General features: G+C 47.2%; 1 protein-coding gene across 2 annotated transcripts in view; it reads left to right on the top strand.

The window, feature by feature from the left end:
* Nucleotides 1-21,589, top strand: part of LOC143957716 (cytosolic phospholipase A2 gamma-like) — a 138,052-nt gene that overhangs the window by 110,885 nt on the left and 5,578 nt on the right. For both annotated transcript variants that reach the window (XM_077467414.1, XM_077467413.1), the window contains one exon: nt 11,583-11,740. In XM_077467414.1, the coding sequence (XP_077323540.1) occupies nt 11,583-11,740 (158 nt within the window). The remainder of the gene's footprint in view (nt 1-11,582; nt 11,741-21,589) is intronic.

The following is a 21,589-nucleotide window of genomic DNA, read 5'->3' on the forward strand; positions in this document are numbered from 1 at the left end:
ACTGCATTGGGTCACCCTTGGATCGATAAGCCCTGAAATACTCGGGCCTGTCCCTGCAGTTGCGTTGCCTCAGGCCAGCTGGCCCAGAGATTCGGAATGCATGGTTCAGCACCCAGGCCAGGCCATGGGGCTGGGTCAGGAGGACCACCAGAATCAAAGATGGAACCCCGAACCACGTGGCGTCGGTACCTTTTAAATACTGCCTCCCAGAATGCACAGCAGGGGAACACTCCAACTGGGCTGGTTCCAAGAAAACAGTGGCATTCAATACACCCAGCTAAACTGCGTTTTCTACTCTTGCCGGTGGTGACAGCAACGCCTGCGGTCAAGGAGAACCCAGTGCAACCCATCTGGACTGGTACTGAAACCAGAAATTCAGAGGATAGTCCTGAAACCCAAATGTGGTTTCAAGCAAATTAACTTTAGAAAAAAAAACATAGCGCCTGCTCATCAGGAGCCAGCGCTACTCTAGGATTGGGCAAACTGTTTGGCCCGAGCATAAGTTCGGACTGAACGTTGGCTGTTCAGGGCGAACAATATGCGGTGTTTGGCGCAAATTTGAAAGCTGCCGGTACACCATTTAAAGTCTGAGACGTTAACATGAAAAATCAAGTCTTCATTTTAAAGCAGGGATATGCAATTAGCGGACCTCCAGCTGTTGCTGAACTACAAGTCCCATGAGGCATAGCAAGACTGACAGCCACAAGCATGACACCGAGAGGCAGAGGCATGATGGGACTTGTAGTTTTGCAACAGCTGGAGGTCCGCTAATTGCATATCCCCGTTTTAAAGGCTTATATGCAAGTTTTATTGTCGGTTTTTGGGAGCAATGATTTATTAATGCTTAAAGTGAAATATTCCTTTAAATTTCGTACCTGGAGGCATTTCTATAGAGTACCGGGAAAATTGACATTTTCCCATGTTTAGAACATTCCCTGCACAAGATGAAAATTTCTGAAAGGAAAAAGCTATTCAAAAGTACTCATGGCTATAAGGAATTGTCGGTCCCGGCAATACAGATAAGTCATTGAAAAAACATCATGGGATTCCCCAATCCATTACCAGGCCCTGTGGGTCTGGTATGAATATTAAAATGAATCCAAAAAAAGTGTAGGGTGGGTCCCCCAAATTCCATACCAGGCCCTTATCTGAGCCTGCAACCTGGCAGGCCACAGGAAAACGGGGATGAGTGTCCCCCCCTCCTGAACTGTACCAGGCCACATGCCCTCAACATGTGGATGGTGCTGTGGGGTAGCCCCCAAAAGCACCTTATCCCCATGTTGATGGGGACAAGGGCCTTATCCATACTACACTTGCCCAGTGGTTGTGGGGTCTGCGGGGGGCTTATCGGAATCTGGAAGCCCCCTTTAACAAGGAGATCCCAGCCTCCCCCCTGTATGAAATGGTTATGGGGTACTAATGTACCCCTACCATGTCAGTGTCAAAATGGTACAAAAGACAAGATGCAGTTGGTAAAAGTCCTTTTATTAAAAAATAAACTTCCCACAGTCCATCTTCTCTCGCTCTGCTGATGCACTGAAAAAGAAAAACGAAGCCGCGTCTGACCCCGCCTCCATGGGAGGCACCCACTGTATGATGCATCGTCACAGGTGACAGCTTTTATAACTGAGGGTGGGACCACAGTGACATTCCTGGGTGACTCCGCCCCCTCTGACGCACAGGGACTTCCCCCATGACTTTCCCAGGGCATCAGAGTGGGGGCAGGGTCACCTGTTTACATACTGGAGTTCTGTCCATCCCTACTGGTGACCTTGATGCTGGGAGCTGCTGAACTGGTTTATGGAATCGCTTCTGTTCTGGTTATGCAAAGTGCTTGTGAATAATTACTTCACATGGTGGTGGATCTTATTTACACAATGGATTGGAAGTCTTTATGCACCACTCAGTGATCAAGGTGCCTTTACTCATATCTGGTCCTCTCACCTATGTTTGCTCTTATAGATACTACTACCTTCTATATTTGAAATATGATATTTTTTTTAATCTATTTTCTGCATAGATATATTGCTTCACATTTTTGTTAATATAGTAACTAGCACGGCTTTCTTTAGTATATTCCTTTTTTGTAAAGGCTCTGGGTGAAGTGTAGAGCCTGAAAGGTCAACAATGTTCTCCCCAACGAATCAGAGAAACATCTGGAATGAGACGAGGGTATGAATGTGGAGAAGTCTTGTAGATCCACCAAAACTATTCAATCACCTGGCTGGATCTCTTGAATGATTTGTATATTAGACTTTTCTATCCGATTGAATCCATTTGAATTTCTTTAGGTCTGCCACAGGCCTTCAGTGTCTCGTCTTTATTCTGTATAAGAAACAGACTAAAATCCTGTAAACCTGTGCAAATGGGGCACTGGAACTTTTGCAGCCACAGAACATTGCAAGGATATCTTGGTTAACCACTAGGGATCCACGCTATAGCCTAATGACGGCTACAGCGTGGACCTGCTTTGCCGGGACGACTTCTATTGACCCTGAGGGGCGCCCGCGGCGTGCTCCGTGATCAGCGAGTCTGAGACTCGCCTGATCACGGATCGAAGCAAGGGGTCGTCCCGACCCCCCCCCCCCCCTACCACGTGATCAGCTGTCAGCCAATGACAGCTGATCATGTGACACAACAGAACCGGTAATCGGCTATTTTTCCGATTAAAAAAGCAGATCACCAGCGGCCGTGATTGGGACATCAGTCCAGATCACGGCCAGCTTATCAGTGCCCACCTGCCCCCTGCCAGTGCCACCTAGATAATAACGTGCCACCCAGCAGTGCCCACAATCTGCCTCAACAGTGCTGCACCTCAGTGCCCATCCGTGCCGCCCCATCAGTGCATTTCAATGAAGGAGAAAAATGACCTGTTTGCAAAACAAACTATGAAACATGATTTATTTATTTTTTTTAATTTTGCATCTTTTTTGTTTAGCAAAAAATAAAACTCCCAGCTGTAATTAAATGCCACCAAAAAGCTCTATTTGTGGGAAAAAAAATGATGAAAATTTCATTTGGGTACAGTGTTGTATGACCGCACAATTGTCATTCAAAGTGCGACAGCGCTGAAAATTGGTCTGGGCAGGAGGGGGGGTTTAAGTGCCCAGTAAGCAAGTGGTTAAAGCTTAATGCATGCCCTGTTCTGGAGGGACACCAAGAAATGTGTGGAAAGTACCCACAGATCCTGACAACGGGTCGCTCATACCTTTTTTTTTTTTTTTTTTTTTTTTTTTTTTTTTTTTTTTTTTTTTTTTTTTTTTTTTTTTTTTCGTCCCGTCAACCTGGCTCCTACTGCACTCCATTATGACCACCCATCAAAGACTTCAGTGAGTCCGATGGAACTGTGGTCAATCTTTTCCCTGTGTCTTTTTAAAAGCGAGCCTGTATCATTCCACACATATAAAAATCTATCCATTTTGCTGAAAAGGCCCCATCTTAATTGATACTGGAAGCTCCTGCCAGGCAAACACACTGGTGCCTTCACTTTTTTTCCTGTGGAAGTTCGGCTGACTTCCTCTATCACCCTGGAGATTGCCACATCCAACTTCTGGCCAAAGAGAAACTTGCCATCAAAAGGCAATTCACAGCAACTTTGTTTTTAAGGATTGGTCTGCCAACCAAGGTCTAAGCCATAATGCCCTTTAATTCATCACCGAATGTAGAATCACTCTGGAAGCTGACAGTCGTCTATCACTGCCTTAGATGAGCACAATTTATGTTGTACTTAAAGCAAGGCATGAGTGACCTGATACTTGGGAAGATCCTGGGAGATGGCAAATTGTGTTCATAGCTTCATTGCACTGGCTACCAAAGTCAAAGCTATAGTTGGTTTACAGATGCCTGGTATGACATTCATAGATTCTCCTCAATCCTCCTGTCCAAGACTGCTTGAAAGAACACAAAATCCTCCTTTAGGAGTGTAACCTTTATGGTCAGTCTAATGACCACCCCATCCACTACTGGGGTGTTATGCAGGGAGGAAACCTCCTCTTCTGCTACAGGATGCCATTTCTGCAAACAATTACTTGACTTCGTATCCCCCTTCTGCCAATCGTCATGAGTGAAATCTTTCTTTTCCTACAAAGGTAAAGAATGAGGAGAAGTAGGTTTTTAATGTTGTGGATAGGGGTTCTGGCTCCTCCACTTCAGGGCCTGCTTCATTGCTTTGAATTTGATGGCTCAGCCATACATTAAAGCCTAAAAGTCCTGTTCCAACTCCAAGGACTCAAACTGATTCTCTTTATCGGGAAGGGCTGAATGTGCAGTAGGGGTGGAAATTTGGGACACATGAACCCTCTGTAGAATGTAATGTCTTTTGGAGGGGTGCCTGGAAACTCGGTTAAAGGGGATTTATGAGATGCTCTGAACTAGCCACTGGGGCTAATGTTTTGAAGTGGCTGTGTTAACTTTAAGTGGGTAGCGTTCCAACAGCAACTCTTGAATTGTCTTTTTTGAGGGACATGATTTATTGACGCTCAGTCTCTGTCCCTAAAGAGGTACTGGAAGCGGTTTTCATGAGCTTATCTGGTAAAGGATCAGCATCAAAGGCCCAGCATTTCTTGCCTCTTGGGTGCAATGAGTGCTCAGGGGAGGAGGAGTATCTCTGCTATCCTATGGCAGGACCAATGGGGGCTGGAAGAGCCATTGTCCTCTATTCCATGACATGAAGATGCTCTTAAAAACATTGTGTGAAAACTGGAGCATGCTGGGCTGCAACAATAAAATGGGCCACACTCATGAAAAGTGTACCCTTCGCCACCCTTTTCTTAATTACCATAATGGCAAACCCTACCTGAGCATGTGGAGAACTTTGTTCACATGGTAGAAGGTTCATAAGTACACGTTGGAGGCTGCAGAAAACGAAAGCCTATTGCTAAGGTCAAGGACAGATTTCCAAAAAGACAATTCCAGTGAACAGAATGCAAATCCCAATAAGTCAGCCTATCCAAGATCCTCCCAGCCAAGGACGTAGGAAATGTATTTTGCTCTCAAGCAAGTTGCTGCTCTGGCAGCAACTTGCAAGGCAGCTTTAAAACTGGGAGCCAAAGTAAAGACAAAAATCTGATGTGATTTCCACTCCAGAGGTGTGGCATCCAGAAGCTCCCACACTGGCTGCTGATCTCATTGAGCGGGTTCTACTGGGTTCTGGATTTTCAGCCATTTTGATTGGTGAGGCCAAGATCATCTCAGCAGGTATAGAAATGTGTGTACAAACAAGAATATTTTTATGCAAGAGGCTAAAGGGGTCCATGTATAAAAGCTTCACTCTGTGGGGGGCGTGGCTGAGCGGCACATGTAGACGGTCGCTCACCTCTCCTGCTCCGCCGAAAATCCTGGCAATTATCCGGTAATAGAGGACACGCTCCGGAAAGAGCCCCACCGCAACCGCCACGATACCGCGGAGACGGCGGCACGTCCCGAGGGGCTCTGGGACGCTTAAATCCATGTCCAGGAGCGGCAGAGACTCCTGGAGCATGCAGGCCGAACTGTCCCAAGATGGCGCCTTACCACAGCGCTCCTCCAGGGATCAGTACAGGGAGGCAGCCCAGAAACTTCTTTATGGAGGTAAAGCTTCGAAAGAGATGCCCTCTCCCCCCTCAGGCACCGAGTGCCATGAGTGATCAATCGGCTGCGGATGACACGGTCCCGCTGGAGGATGCAGAGGGATTGTCCCCAGCCTGGAACACTGTGAGTACACCAAGGGACAAATTAGTGGGGCCTACTTCTATTCCCTCTCCATCTGATGGCACAGAACCCACCCTCAGGGATGTTTTCTCTGCGGTAACTGCTTGCAATATGTCTATCTCAGCACTTGCTAATGAAGTGAAAGGGGTGAAAGCTGAGATTTCCTATGTGCGGCAGGACATGCAAAAGCTGAGGGAACGCACAGCCGCCATTGAAGGCAGAGTGAGTGCTATAGAGGATGATATCCCCCCCTATGCAAAGAGACTTGCAATACAACTGTCACCTTACTGCACAGCATGCGACCCGCCTGGATGACCTCGAAAATCACATGAGACGCAACAACATCCGTGCAATAGGCATCCCGGAACGGGCTAAGGGCAAAGACCCGGTCGCATTTATTGAGAATTGGCTGATTACAGTGTTTGGCAAGGAGGCTTTTTCTCCACTCTTTGCAGTTGAACGTGCGCACAGAGTCCCGTCCAGACCCCTGCCACCTGGCAATCATCCTAGGGCCTTCCTCTTTAAATTGTTGAATTACAAGGACAGGGATGCTATACTATCCAAGGCCAGAAATATGGGAGGCACGCTGGCTATTGACAATGCTAAAGTCTCCTTGTACCCGCATTTTTCAGCTGAGCTACAGAAGCAACGTGCAAAGTTCATTGATGTGAAGAAAAGATTGCGGGAGCTTAACCTTCCTTATGCCATGCTTTACCCAGCGTGCCAGTTGTTGCACTGGGAGAAACCCATTTCTTTGACCGGCCTATCAACGCAGCTCAATGGCTGGACAGGGAAGATGGGGCCCTCAAAGCTAACCGTGTGCAACACAACGCCCCGGCCTGAGGAGAAGGCCCCAGGGAACTGAAGCTACCTCTAGTTCTGTTGTGGTCATTTACGGGCTCGTTCTGATTGAGTTATTTTTCCCCTTTTTTATTACATGACTGCTCTCCGTCCTACATTAAGAGCGAGGCGACAGAGGAAGACCAACTGTCACGGTATACCCTACACGACACGGCGTGCTCCACAGGTGCCGTTGAAGTGAAGCTTCTAGCTGAACTAACCCGTGTTTCATGGGAGCTTCCTCCGCCTCCCCCCCCCCCCCCCCCCCCAGCAGAAGCAGGGGGTTTGTTTGTTATACAGCCCAAGAGGCTGGGGGCCCTGTTGGTCCCACAAATAGGACCAAGTTCGCAATTTGTTGTTTGCAATCAGTGTTCCAAGGTTTCTCATGTTCCTCCTTTGACTCTTCCACACTTCTGCTCATAGTAGTTGTGATGTTTGCCTATGTACGGATACTTCTTTGCATGCTGGGTAATTTTGATGCTCTGTTAACAGTAATTTTTTCCTTTGTACAACGCCATGATCCTCTTGGCTGTGGGGTGGTGCCGAGCATTGTATATTCTCCTGACATTATTTGTGGTAGGCCCATATGGCGGTTGAGCTAAATGTCCTCACTTGGAATGTGCGCGGCCTAGGTAACCCGGTGAAAAAAAACAGCAGCATTGAGACGCATAAAATCAATGAATGCCAGTATTGTGTGTTTGCAGGAGACGCATTTTGCGGCTGATCCTCCTCCTAGCCTGAGCCCACGCATGTATGATGTTCAGTACCACTCCACGTATTCCTCATACTCCAGGGGGGGTAAGCATACTTGTACGTAAAGGTGTCCGGTTCCAATGTTCTCAGATTCAGATTGACCCGGGTGGCAGATATGTTTTTTTACTGTGTAAGGTTCATGGGCTAACCTGTATCCTGGCTAATATTTATGTACCACCGCCGTATTCGGCAGGGGTTATTGGGAGCCTGGCAAAATGTATGGCACAATATCATGAGGTTCCCCTACTTGCAGTGGAAGACTTCAACAACTACTTAAGTCATACCAAAGACAAGTTCCCCATACCCAGTAATATAGCGCCAGGCACAGCAGACTGTACTCCTTTTGCCAGGGTCTTGGAGGAATTGGGGCTGACAGACGTTTGGCGTAGCAGGAACCCGGACCTCAAAAAGTATTCCTGCCATTCGGCCTCTTATGGAGGCCTCTCTAGAATAGACCTGGGCCTGGGTAATGACAGGATGATGCCACATATTAGACTCGGACTACGCTGACAGACACCTTTCTGACCACTCCTCGCTCCGCATCCGGCTATCATTTCCTGACATGGTTAGGTGCCCAGTTTGGAAGCTTAACCCCTTTTGGCTTTCGTTGTTCCCGGAGCCAGACCCACTTCGGGGCGCACTTAAATCCTTTTTACTGGATACGAATCTGGGGATGGTGTGGGATGCATTAAAGGCCTATACAAGGGGGCAGTGCATACAAATAATAAATCGAATTAAAACAGACACTAAAGCTTGGGAGGTGACGGTGCACGGAGTGGTCTCCGAAACAGAAGACGGGTATATTGCCAATCCCACAGATGACACAAAAAGGGCGTGGTTGGGAGCACAGTCGATGTCTAGGCAACTGGCGTTGCAGCTAGCTGAAAATAAACGTTTTTTTCTTGCAACAGACACATTTTGAGGAAGGTGAGGCGACTGGACATATGCTGGTGGTTATGGCGCGAGCGCAACAGTCATCTTCCACCATTTCAGCTATCTGCGATGACCAGGGGATTGAATACTCTTCCACCTCCAGACATTGTTCGTATTTTTAAAGATTTCTATGAGGACCTGTATACAATTAAAGTGAGTCCCACGGAGGAGGAGATTGGGGAATTTCTAAATAAAAGCGAACTCCCGATCCTATCATTAGAAGACACCGACATGCTCAATGCGCCATTGACAGAAAAAAATAGGTATGGCTCTGTCACATTCCCAAAATAACAAGTCGCCAGGGATGGATGGCCTACCATCTGAATTTTATAAACGGTACCCCAGTACTTTACTCCCCACCCTTTTGAAAGTTTATACTGAGGCCCTTGAGAGAGGGTCCTTGCCGAGCTCCATGAATGAGGCAATTATTGTGGTCTTGTTGAAACCAGGCAAGGAGGCTAGATCTCTGGGCTCATATAGGCCCATATCCTTGCTGACGGCAGATGTTAAGCTGTTGGCAAGGGTATTGGCAAACAGACTGGCCAGGGTAATACATAAATTAGTGCATAAAGACCAATCCGGATTTATCCCTTCTAGATCCGCAGGGCTCTTTGCAGGCAGTTATGGGCCTTATCAAAGCCTTTGGGGAATTGTCAGGTTTTGCCATCAACTGGGATAAGTCAGTGCTGATGCCATTGGATCCCTTGACCATCCCTGTCCCTGGATGTGCAGCAATGGTCCAGATTGTAACTGAATTTAAGTATTTGGGTGTCCAGGTAACCCCGGACCCATCCCAATATATTGCACGCAACTTATCCCCCCTTCTTAGCAAATTTAGAAATAAATGCACAGCCTGGTGCAAACTGCCTTTATCGATTGCCGGGAGAATAAATCTAATTAAAATGGTCTGGGCTCCACAATTACTATATATATTTCATAATTCCCCGGTGTGGATCTCTAGGAGATGGTTCGAAAAAATTGAGTCGCAATTTCGGGAATTGATATGGCGGAAAAAATCAACTAGGATTAAGTTGTCAACCCTCCAGTATAATAAGGAAGAAGGTGGGATGGTGGTCCCGTACCCCAGGACTTACTTTTTAGCATCCCAACTGCAACAGCTAGGGGGGTGGGGATTAATGGATCTGACCGACCCTATCCGTAAGCTGTTAGACACAGAGGGGGACAGCGAGACTGCACTTACGAGGCTGGAGGCGGGTTATCCGCATCTAGATTCAACGGCTCCCACTGTGAAACTGTTGAATACACTGTGGCCATACGTCAAAAAGACACTCGGATTGCGGGGGTACCTGCCCGATACACCTATATGGCGCAACAAACAACTCAAAGAACTTCAGAAACTAACAAGCTTTAGCAACTGGGAAAGGGCGGGTATTAAATATATCTCCCAGCTGTATGCTGGTCATATATTTAAGTTGTTCTCTGACATCCAAATGGAATTTGGGATTCCGCACAACAATTTTTTCAAATACCTACAGCTACGTCATGCGTTGCAAACACAGGCAAGGTCCACTGTACTGCGGCCTGCAGATCACGCTATTATTCAACCCATCCTTATGAAAGGGGACAAAAAGGAATGATCTCGGGCTGCTACAGTACACTCCTTGCACGAATACAAGACCCTGCTAAGCTGCCATGTAGGCAGGGGTGGGAGGCAGATCTTGGCCCCATTGAAGGGGAAAAATGGGAATTGTCTAGCGGCAACCCCTTTGGTCTCACTGTCAGCGCCTCACAAACTATCACAATTTATACCTATTACATAGGGCCTATAGGACACCCAAGAGACTCCATACATGGGGCATCAGAGATTCCCCCCTATGCCCAAAGTGTGAGACAGACCATGGTGATCTTCTTCATATGCTGTGGAAGTGCCCCCAGCTTTTTAGATTCTGGAAGGAGATTATAGCCATGATATCTACAGTATATGGGGTGACTATCCCAATGGATCCAGCCGTTTGTCTGCTGAGTGCGCTGGAAGATGATACGCTGACCTCACACACACGCACAGCAGTCCTAAGATTACTCTATGAAGCACGTAAACTGATTGCCCAACGGTGGATCACTCCAAGAGTGCCTACCAGGGGGCAATGGGTGGACAGTGTGAGCAAATTATTAATTAAAGAAAAATTAACATATCAGCATAGGAAAGTCCCACAAATTTTATTTAATGTGGCAAGCATGGCTGGAGGTTCCGGGGTTGGTCCCCTACCAACTTATCAAAGACAGACTGATTCTGGGATAGATACTCGGCGCACGATTACCCAAAGGTTACCAATAGTGGCAGGGAATAGGCCGCAAGAAAACCTGGCATTTATGCCACTGGAAGAAGGAACATTGTAATACCAATTTATTATGGATGTTTTCATTTTAGAATGTGTACACAAGGAACTAAAAGTATTGCAAAGGTATACTTTGGATGTAACACTTGTGTTCGGTATAACAGTTGCTATGGTTTTTCTACCCAAGATACACGATATTGGAATAGTTGCACAGTGGATAGATTGGTGTATTAAGAAATGGAGGGAAGAGTCAGTGGAAAGAATAATAGTAAGCTGCAACAAACTGGGAATAACAATTGAATGTAACAGAAGAGGTTACATGCACAAATGCAAGGGAATGTATTGTGAAAGCACTCTTTTTGGGACTTGATTCTTCTCCCACCGCTTCTCCTGTTGTTGTAATCAATATTTTTTTTTTTCTGTCTCTTTACGCACTGTCCGTTGTATATTTTTGTACTGTGCAACAAGCAAAATAAAAGTTATTTTCTGATTTAAAAAAAAAAAAAAGCTTCACAAAAAAAAAGCTACACTCACATGTGTGCAATTTTTGTTCAGAATTTTTCAATTTCCAAAAATTCTGAGTTTTAAATTCAAAATTGGGGAAATTCAAAAAATTTTGAAAATCCAAAAATAAGAATGGAAAATCTGAACATACTAACAAATATTACTTTGTTTTTTGGGATTAACTTTCAAATTTGGCTTTTAGTGAAGGTAAAGAATATGAGTTTATCTAAAGTTATGAACTCTTAACTAATGAATGCCGTATCTAAACTAATGGAACATAACAATATCTTTTTATATAGATGTGTTATTTTGGATAATTTGTAACTTCAGATATTCTTTTCATTATGTTCACAAACAAATTTTGAAAGGAAATTCCAATACCTATAATTTAATTGCTAGTTTTTTTTGGGGGTTTTTGTTTTTCTAATTTCTCTTGTGGTGGTCTTTATTGTAAGTGCTGCCTAGTGGCCATAATGCATCTTCTTCCTCCTGAGAGAATTTTATTTCCTGAAAATATTTGTGTGTTTTTATTTTTTTTTTAATGTATATTTTTGATTTATTTCCCAGATAAAATCCCAGAAAGCAGCGGCCTCGTTAATAAAGAGCTCATCCATCTGATCGATGCTGGTTTGGAAATTAATACTCCGTACCCATTAGTGTTGCCTCCTCATCGCAAAGTGGATCTGATTTTATCTTTTGACTTCAGCGCAGGCGATCCGTTTGGGGTAACCAAATTTTATGGTCATTTAATGCAACTCGCCATTCTCCGGTTTTATTTAAGAATTGCCATTTGGTGTTAAACTTTACCTTGTATTTTTCCTATAATTTTGTTTTATTTATTTATTTTTATTTTTTTTATCAAATGTTTGCCACATATAAAATCATGACATACATGTTTTTGCAGTCTAAGATAAGGTACACATATGTATATTAGGCTTTCTTCACACTTTTTTTGTTTCTTTGTTTTTTGGGGGGGGGGCGGCGGCGGAGTGTTCTAGTGGGGGGCTGGGTATTAGAACCATCAAAAGTCCATCTGTCATGGAATAAATATTTTGGTGGAAATTGTCCAGTTGGATATTCCATAGATTTACAGTATGCTGCCGATTTATTTCCCCTACTAGTATTTTACTAGGGTTGAGCGGCAGCATTCTTAATTGGGATCCACAATTGTTCGGATATTTCTGTGGCGCCGATTCCTTTCTGCTGTAACTCGCCAATAGCAGATATAAAACTGATTGAAAAACACAAAAGTGATGACATAATTGGGGTGGGAACTGAACTGCCCCGGGCTCAGATCAAGTGTTCAGAGAATGTCAAATTATTATCTGATACTCCGCCCTACTTTTACCATCGCTGGCTTTAACGGCATGTCTGTTCAAAACCAGATGCGGAGGGCTGTTGGCTTCAGTAATTTCCACTATTGCCATAGATTTACCATTGCACTTGGAAGGCCTACATCTCCCTATGTGAGGAGATGAGGTGGCATCCGCATTCATATTTGGTTTCCAAGATTTCAAGATCCTCCTATTTCTGCAGCAAGGAGTGGATCAGAAGCTTGCATTAAGGGCCAGATATCGGCTTTGGCTTTTATTTTTTTATTATAGCGACCCTTGGCGACGCACTCATTGGTGCTACCAGGGCAATAGGAGCCTCCTGGGCCTTCCGGCATAAAGTGTCTGATTCACAGGTGTGTGAGGTGGCCACCTGGTAGTGGGTACACACATTCACCAAATTTTACAAGGTTTATGTGGGCCCATCTTCGGATGCATGCTTTGGGAGCAAGGTTTTGCAGGCGGCTGTCTGAGGTTGAGGCTCCTCTGATGGGGAGTTTTTTTTTTTGTTGTGGGTGGAGTTTATTTTGTGTTCCCACCCCTCGTTTTTTGACACTGCTTCAGGATGTCTCTAAGGTCAATATTACTCTCAATGAACAAAAGAAAATGGGATTTATTTTATTTTTTTGTACTTGCAGTAAAATCCCTTTCTCTGAAGTTCATTGACTGACACAGCACCCACCCCTCCTATTTGTACTGATTTTTAATGAACTCTGCTGCTGGGTGTGCAGAGTGAGGTTATAGCCAGTAGGACCGCCCCCTGGGTGGTACTGTGGTTTTTTTTTTTGGTTTTTTTTTTTTGGCCACATGCTGGTCAGTGCCAGAGCTCTCTATGCTTGTTTTAAAAAAAAAAAAAAAAAAAAAAAAAAAAAACTTCCTTATTACTCCCACAAATAGTCAGCCATGGCCAAAAGTTTTCAGAATGACATAAATATTAATCTTTCACAATGTCTGCTGCCTCTGTTTAAGTGCCAAAGCCTTTTATTATTGACTTTCCATACACCTAATGTAAGTGATATTTGCAATGTTTTCAAGACCTCTGCAATTCCCCGACATGCTGTCAATCAACTTCTGGGCCAAATCCTGACTGGCAGCCCACTCTTCCATAATAAGAGAACGGGAAGCAGGCGCCTCTTAAGGTCTATAAAACTATACAAAGTGACTTTTAAAAAAACGTATTTAGGTTTCATTACTCGGGCACGGGTTAGTCTGGTTACACCAATCTCCATCCCAGCTTCCAGCAGAGCGGGTCACTTCCTGTGACTCATTCTCATGGCCGGCGTCCTGACCAGCAGGAGTCTTCACGCATGTGTGCAGAGTCCAAAGCGAGGCTTGGAGAGCAGCTGGTGGATTCCAGGCAAGTCCAAAGTGAGGCTTGGAGAGCAGCTGGTGGATTCCAGGCAAGCACTGGAGCACAGTATGTGGCGTGATGGCGTCAGACAAAATTGCAATGCATTTCCAAGCATGCGCACTAGGGGGATGGCTGTAATGCACGCTCTTTTAATTGTACTAGGCTGTGAACAGCCTTTTTATTTGCCTTTGTGGTGCTGCCACCCAGTGGGGAAAATTGTTCTTTAAGCCCTTGTACACACGGTCGGACATTCCAACAACAAAATCCGTCTGATTTTCTTCCGACAGATTTTTCCGAAACTGGTGTTGCATACACACGGTCGGACAAAGTTGTCGGAAAATCTGACCATTGGGAATGTGATGGCGTTCATTACAGTGGGACTACGTTCAGGCTAGTAGCCAATAGCTTTGGTCTCGTAATTTTGATCTGTGCCTGCGTGGCACTTTGTCCAATCGGCATTCTCTACAAATGATCGGAAAAAGTCAGATCGGATCATATTGTCGGAAAATTTTATATTCGGCTCTCAAACTTTGGTCGGACGTTCTGACAGAAAAAGTCCCATGGAGCGCACACACGGTCGGATTATCCGACACCACAGTCTGATCGGACATTTTCCGTCAAATTCCCGACGTGTGTACAAGGGCTAAATGTTGCCAAGGAGTCCATAAAATGTACTAAATATATAGATATGTGACGTTACCAGCTTTTTTTTTTTCTGTTGGAATAATTCACAATTGCATAGCACGATATGTAAAAATCTGAAATCGGTTTAAAATTTTTTTTTATTAAAAATGATCATAAAATGGATGGTGGGAAAGTACCAATCGTAACCGGATGGACTTAATGAAGGGTCAATGCCATTAATACGAACGGTTGCAGCCACAGCAAGCTTCAATAGTTTGTTACCTAAATGAGTTTTTAATGCACTTTGCCTATAAAACTATACAGTCTTCACTAAGAGGCGCCGGCTTCCTGTCTTCTCTCTACATGTTTGGAGTTGGCTCCGGCTCCCCCTTTAAGGCTGCCCTGTCTGCATAGACAGTTTCCTCACACAGAGCTTAACGGCTCAAAGGACTTTTGTATGGATTCTAATCTCATGCTATATACTATAACCTGCACCACTATCCATTGTATTTGCTTACATAATCAATGCTTGCAGTTTATCAGAATTTGTGAGGGGTGTTTATTTATTTCCTCCTCTCTTGAGGATTGACCAAGTTCTCCATGGGATTAAGGTTTCTGGAGTTTCCTGGCCGTGGACCCAAAATGTCCATGTTTTGTTCCCCCAAGACACTTGTTTATCACGTTTTGCATTTTATGGGAAGGCGCTCCATCATATTAGAAGTGGCTTCTTTGTTGCCCTTATTGACACCAGGCCTTCTTCAAAGTCTTTTCCTCGCTGCACATGCCAACGTACTCACACCTGACTGCTGCCTTTTCTGGCCAAGCTCTGCACTGGTGGTGTCCCAATCCTGCAGCTGAACTCACTGTAAGAGGTGGTCCTGGTGCTTGCTGGTTTTTCTTGGGCACCCTGAACACTTCTAACAGGACAGCCTTTAAGGTAGGGCAAAAGACAGCTGCCCTGGGCCCCATTATTGTGGGGTCAAAAGCAGATTCCTCATACTTTCCAACTATCCCAGTTTAAATTCCTTTTTCCCTTGAAGTTTTAGTCCCGTGCTGTGCCTCCATCTCATTGTGAAGTTCTGTTACTAATGCTGCCCAGCTCTGCCCTATTGCCATGAACAGATGACTCACCTGCAGACCCAGTGATTACACGTAAATAACCGGCATTGATATGTAAATCGCAGCAGCATGAATATGTAAATGGTTACAGACCGGCGGCATTGATATGTTAATAGAGGTGGCATTTATATGTATATCGTGCCCCCCCCCCCCCCCCCCCCCCGAGGTCATATCCACCATCGCTTCTGCTGAATGCTGCCCACTGAGGTGGTAAAGGGACTTGCTTGAAAGTCCTGCCTACAACTGTGGTCATTCAGCCCAACATCAGCCTGTTGTGTAAATTGGAAATTGAACCCTTTACAAAATAACATGGAGCCACAGCAGATTTTTGGTGCATGTGAATATACACAGCCCAGCCTATGTGTGAGGGCATCATTAACTATTAATGGAACTGCTGTGTTTCTGCTAAAGGGCAGCACATTTCTGTGGTGTCAACAAAGCGATTTTGCATGGATTCCCAACAAACTATGCAATCCTTTCATTCACACTAGTGGCCAGTGTGAAGGTCCTCCTTAAATTGGTGATCAGTAGGGATGAGCTTCGTGTTCGAGTCGAATGCAAGTTCGACTCGAACATCGGTCGTTCGTGCGTTCGCCGAAAGTTTGGGCCGTTCGCGGCAAAATTCGTGTGGCCCACAATGCACTGCGATGGCGCAATGCATTGCTGTCTCACGATTGGCCAAGCATGCACTGTGACCCCGCATGCTTGGCCAATCGCAGCGCCAGCAGCGAGGAGAGCCATGGTTGGCCACAGGCATCCTGCCTGTGGCCAATCATAGCTCAGGCTGTGTAGTGCACGCCCCACACTATATAAGGCCGCCATTAAGGCGGCCTCATGTAGTGTGTTGGCGTCTGAAGCAGTGGGTGTTCTGTGTACCTTCAACACAGTTACACACCAATCGTTTTTGCCTGATTTACTATCTTGCTCTTGTGTAGTGGTTACTGTCTGTGCCCTGACTGCAGTATACACCACTATATTCACCTCACCTATATAGCTAGTGATCTAGCTTTAATAATAGAGCTTGCAGTCAGTAGTGTTAGTGCGTGCTGTCTGCGTGCTCTGTACCCAGTACATACCACTATATACACCTACAAAGCTGTTCTCTATTTGAGCCCAATTGTCATCTGCAGGAGTTATTGGAAGTTGTGTGTGCTTCCAGCACAGCACAGTATACATCTGTATATACCCCTTTAACTCTGCTGTTTTCTGGTTATTGTCTGCGTGCCCTGACCGCAGTATACACCGTGATATTCACCTCACCTATATAGCTAGTGGTCCATCTTTAACAATAGAGCTTGCAGTCAGTAGTGTCACTCAGGAGATAGTGCGTGCTCTGTACCCAGTACATACCGCAATAATCCACCTACATAGCTGTTCTCTATTTGGGCCCAATTGTCATCTGCAGGAGTTATTGGAAGTTGTGTGTGCTTCCAGCACAGTATACATCTGTATATACCCCTTTAACTCTGCTGTTCTATAAAAAAGGCATCTGCAGGAGTTAGTGGGTGTTGTGTGCCTCCAGCACAATATAAACTACCCAACTGCTGTTTTACCCAACTCCCTTCAGGCCATTACCATGTCTGGAAGGCCAGCAAGGAGAGGCAGACAGGTGCGAGCCGATAAAAGAGGGCAAGCAGGCTCTGTGTCTAGAGACAACAGTGCTGGTCGTGGACGCGGTGCATCGTCATCAGCACGTGGCCATGGGACATGCTTGTCCTTCTTTTCTGCAGCTGGACATGTTGAACCGCAACATGCCAATGACTTGGTAGAGTGGATGACCAAGCCCTCTTCATCCCCCCTCATCCTCTCTCACCCAGTCTCAGGGTAGTAGAAAAGCAGCTGCCAACACATCGTCGTGACTCCTTCCCTAGACCCACCACGTCCTCCTGAGGAGTCTCCTGAACTCTTTGAGCACAGTGTTGGGTACATGCTCCAGGAGGATGCCCAGTGTTTGGTGGGCTCTGATGACACTCAGCTAGAGGAAGGCAGTAGCGTGAGCGCAGAGAGAGGATGCTCAAGAAGCACAGCAATCTGGCAGTCATGTTCCACAAGCTGCAGCATACTGCCAGGTTTGCTACAGCGATGAAGAGGGAGGGGATGATGAGGGCAGTGACTCCACGTGGGTGCCTGGAAGGAGGGAGGAGGAGGAGGAGGAGGAGGAGGCACATGTCCAACGAGGCAGGATGCCCTCCGGGGGCCAGCTTAGGGGCAGCACACCGACTGAATCACACCGCAGAGCTCCGCCTGCGCAGAGCGCTTCCTCTGCGCGTTATTCTAAAAGTTCTTTGGTGTGGGCCTTTTTTGAGACGAGTGCATCAGATCGCACCGCTGCTATTTGCAACATATGTCTCAAGCGTATCTCACGTGGCCAAAACATCAGCCGCTTGGGCACCACATGCTTGACCAGACATATGTTGACCTGCCATGCAGCTCGTTGGCAAGCGTACCTCAAAGACCCACACCAAAGAACAAAGCGGACCTCTCCTTGCTCCTCATCAGCTGGCATCTCCAACCCCACTAGACCTTCAGTCCTCTCTGAAACCTGCTCTGAGAGGAATGAAGGTGTAGAATTGGGTGTGTCACAGCCAAGTGCTTCCGGGAACTCTGCTAGTGGTACATCCACGTCCGATTATAGCAGGCAAATGTCCCTGCCCCAGCTTACTCCCAGCCATCCACATGCCCAGCGGTTGAATGCTAGCTTGGCTAAATTGCTAGCACTTCAACTGCTGCCTTTTCAGTTGGTAGACTCGGCCACCTTCCGTGAGTTTGTACAATGTGCGGTTCCTCAGTGGCAGGTCCCCAAACGCCACTTTTTCTCACGGAAGGCGATTCCGGCTCTCTACCGGCATGTGGAAGGCAATGTCCTTGCCTCGCTGGACAGGGCGGTCAGCGGTAAGGTGCATATTACCGCTGACTCATGGTCCAGCAGGCATGGACAGGGACGTTACCTGTCTTTCACGGCCCATTGGGTCACTCTTCTGGCTGCTGGGAAGGATGCAGGACAAGGTGCAGTAGTGTTGGAGGTTGTTCCGCCACCACGCCTCCAAAATGCTACTATTGGTTGTGACACACCTCTCTCCTCCACCCCCTCCTCTTCTTCTTCCTCCATGGCCTCTTCCAGTGCTCTGTCCTCAGAACCAGCGGTGCTCCGTAGGCGTTGCAGGGGCTACGCAAGTACGCAGGCAAAACGATGCCATGCCGTGCTTGCGCTGGTTTGTTTGGGGGACAGGAGCCACACTGGGGCGGATGTTTTGTCAGCTCTGCAGGGGCAGGCCGAGAGGTGGTTGACGCCACGCCAGCTTAAGCCAGGAATGGTGGTTTGCGACAATGGCACCAACCTCCTCTCCGCCCTCCGACAGGGACAACTGACCCATGTGCCCTGTGTAGCTCACGTCCTTAACCTGGTGGTGCAGCGGTTCTTGGGCAGGTACCCCGGCTTACAGGATGTCCTGAAACAGGCCAGGAAAGTCTGTGTGCATTTCCGCCGATCATTTAATGCCTGTGCTCGGCTGGCTGAGCTCCAAAAGGAGTTGAACCTGCCCAAGAACCGCCTTATATGTGACATGCCCACCAGATGGAACTCAACATTGGCCATGCTGCAGCGGCTGCACACGCAGCAGAGGGCCATCAATGAGTACCTGTGCGACTACGGCAAGCGAGATGAAAAAAGACGGACGGCAAAACAAATTATACAGGGGTGATAACCCTTCCCTATGTTTTCCAAAAAGCTTAAAAATAGTTTTTGGAGCTACACTTTAAAAAATGTACCAGTTGAAAATTACACACAGATTCTACTTAACACAACAAACCTATACAGTCCCTGTCTTGTATGCACGGCCTGTATACTGCTGCTCTGAGTATATAGGGCCTGGGGGCCACACGCATTTCGTTTTTTTAATATGGGTACGGGGTTCCCATTAATATGCGTACAAGACCCAAAGGGGCTGGTAATGGGCAGGGGGGGCTACCCATGCCATTTTTCTCAATGATTTTCAACCATATTGCAGGAACCAGATATAACAAAACTGGGGAAACACGCAGGCTTTGCAGGATCAGGGAGGCCATGCAGCGTAGGTTAGCTGAGGCATTCGGTCCGGAGTCCTCTGTGTCACTAAGGACAACATGATCCGCAGCTACCTCCCCCCCCCAGCCACGTACAAGTCCACGGGTTTCTTGGGACTGTAAATCATCCCTAAAAGACTGCTGCTGATGCTAAGTACCAGCCTCTATCTCCATGCTGACACAATCGTCCTCATCCTCGGTGATGGGTGGCACAGCAGGAACACTGTCTGGCTAAAGGGGGCTTTGAGAGGCAAGGAAGTCCTCCTCTTCCTGCCTCTGTTCTGCCCCAAATGCCCTGTCGATTATTCCAAGCAGTGTATGCTCCAAGAGGTACAGTGTCACTAATGCATGCAGTGTTACTGCTCACCATCCTTGTGGCATCCTCAAACGGTGACAGGACAGTGCATGCATCCTTGATCATGCACCACTGGCGTGGTGAGAAAAAACCGAGCTCCCCTGACCCTGTCCTGGTGCCGTAGTCGCACAGGTACTCATTGATGGCCCTCTGCTGCGTGTGCAGCTGCTGCAGCATGGCCAACGATGAGTTCCACCTGGTGGGCATGTCGCATATAAGGCGGTTCTTGGGCAGGTTCAACTCCTTTTTTGGAGCTCAGCCAGCCGAGCACAGGCATTAAATTATCGGCGGAAATGCACACAGACTTTCCTGGCCTGCTTCAGGACATCCTGTAAACCCGGGTACCTGCCCAAGAACCGCTGCACCACCAGGTTAAGGACGTGAGCTACACAGGGCACATGGGTCAGTTGTCCCTGTCAGAGGGCAGAGAGGAGGTTGGTGCCATTGTCGCAAACCACCATTCCTGGCTTAAGCTGGCGTGGCGTCAACCACCTCTCGGCCTGCCCCTGCAGAGCTGACAAAACATCCGCCCCAGTGTTGCTCCTGTCCCCCAAACCAGCGCAAGCACGGCATGGCATCGTTTTGCCTGCATACTTGCATAGCCCCTGGAACGCCTACAGAGCACGGCTGGTTCCTGAGGACAGAGCACTGGAAGAGTCCATGGAGGAAGAAGAGGAGGGGGTGGAGGAGAGAGGTGTGTCACAACCAGTAGTAGCATTTTGGAGGCGTGGTGGCGGAACAACCTCCACCACTACTGCACCTTGTCCTGCATCCTTCCCAGCTGCCAGAAGACTGACCCAATGGGCCGTGAAAGACGGGTAACGTCCCTGTCCATGCCTGCTGGACCATGAGTGAGCGGTAATATGCACCTGACCGCCCTGTCCAGTGAGGCAAGGAAATTGCCTTCCACATGCCAGTATGGAGCCGGAATCGCCTTCTGTGAGAAAGTGGCGTTTGGGGACCTGCCACTGAGGAACCGCACATTGTACAAACTCACGGAAGGGGGCCGAGTCTACCAACTGAAAAGGCAGCAGTTGAAGTGCTAGCAATTTAGCCAAGCTAGCATTCAACCGCTGGGCATGTGGATGGCTGGGAGTGAACTTCTTTCGCTGGTCCAGCAGCTGGGGCAGGGACATTTGCCTGCTATAATTGGACATGGGTGTACTGCTAGCAGAGTGCCCGGAAGCACTTGGCTGTGACACACCTAATTCTACACCTTCATTCCTCTCAAAGCAGGTTTCAGAGAGGACTGAAGGTCTAGTGGGGTTGGAGATCCCAGCTGATGAGGAGCAAGGAGAGGTCTGCTTTGTTCTTTGGTGTGGGTCTTTGAGGTACGCTTGCCAATGAGCTACTTGGCAGGTCAACATATGTCTGGTCAAGCATGTGGTGCTCAAGCGGCTGATATTTTGGCCACGCGAGCTACGCTTGAGACATATGTTGCAAATAGCAGCAGTGCGATCTGATGCACTCGTCTCAAAAAAGGCCCACACCAAAGAACTTTTTTAGAATAATGCGCAGAGGCAGCGCCCTGCACAGGCGGAGCTCTGCGGTGTGATTCAGTCGGTGTGCTGGCCCCCAGAGGGCATCCTGCCTTGTTGGACGTGTGCCTCCTCCTCTTCTCTCCTACCAGGCACCCACGTGGAGTAAGTGCCCTCATCATCCCCTCCCTCTTCATCGCTGGAGCTTGTGGAACATGACTGCCAGATTGCTGTCCTTGAGCATCCCCTCTCTG

Source organism: Lithobates pipiens, unplaced genomic scaffold (assembly GCF_037356315.1).
Source record: "Lithobates pipiens isolate NorthernLeopardFrog02 unplaced genomic scaffold, aLitPip1_a1.2 Scaffold_55, whole genome shotgun sequence".
Classification (NCBI taxonomy): domain Eukaryota; kingdom Metazoa; phylum Chordata; class Amphibia; order Anura; family Ranidae; genus Lithobates; species Lithobates pipiens.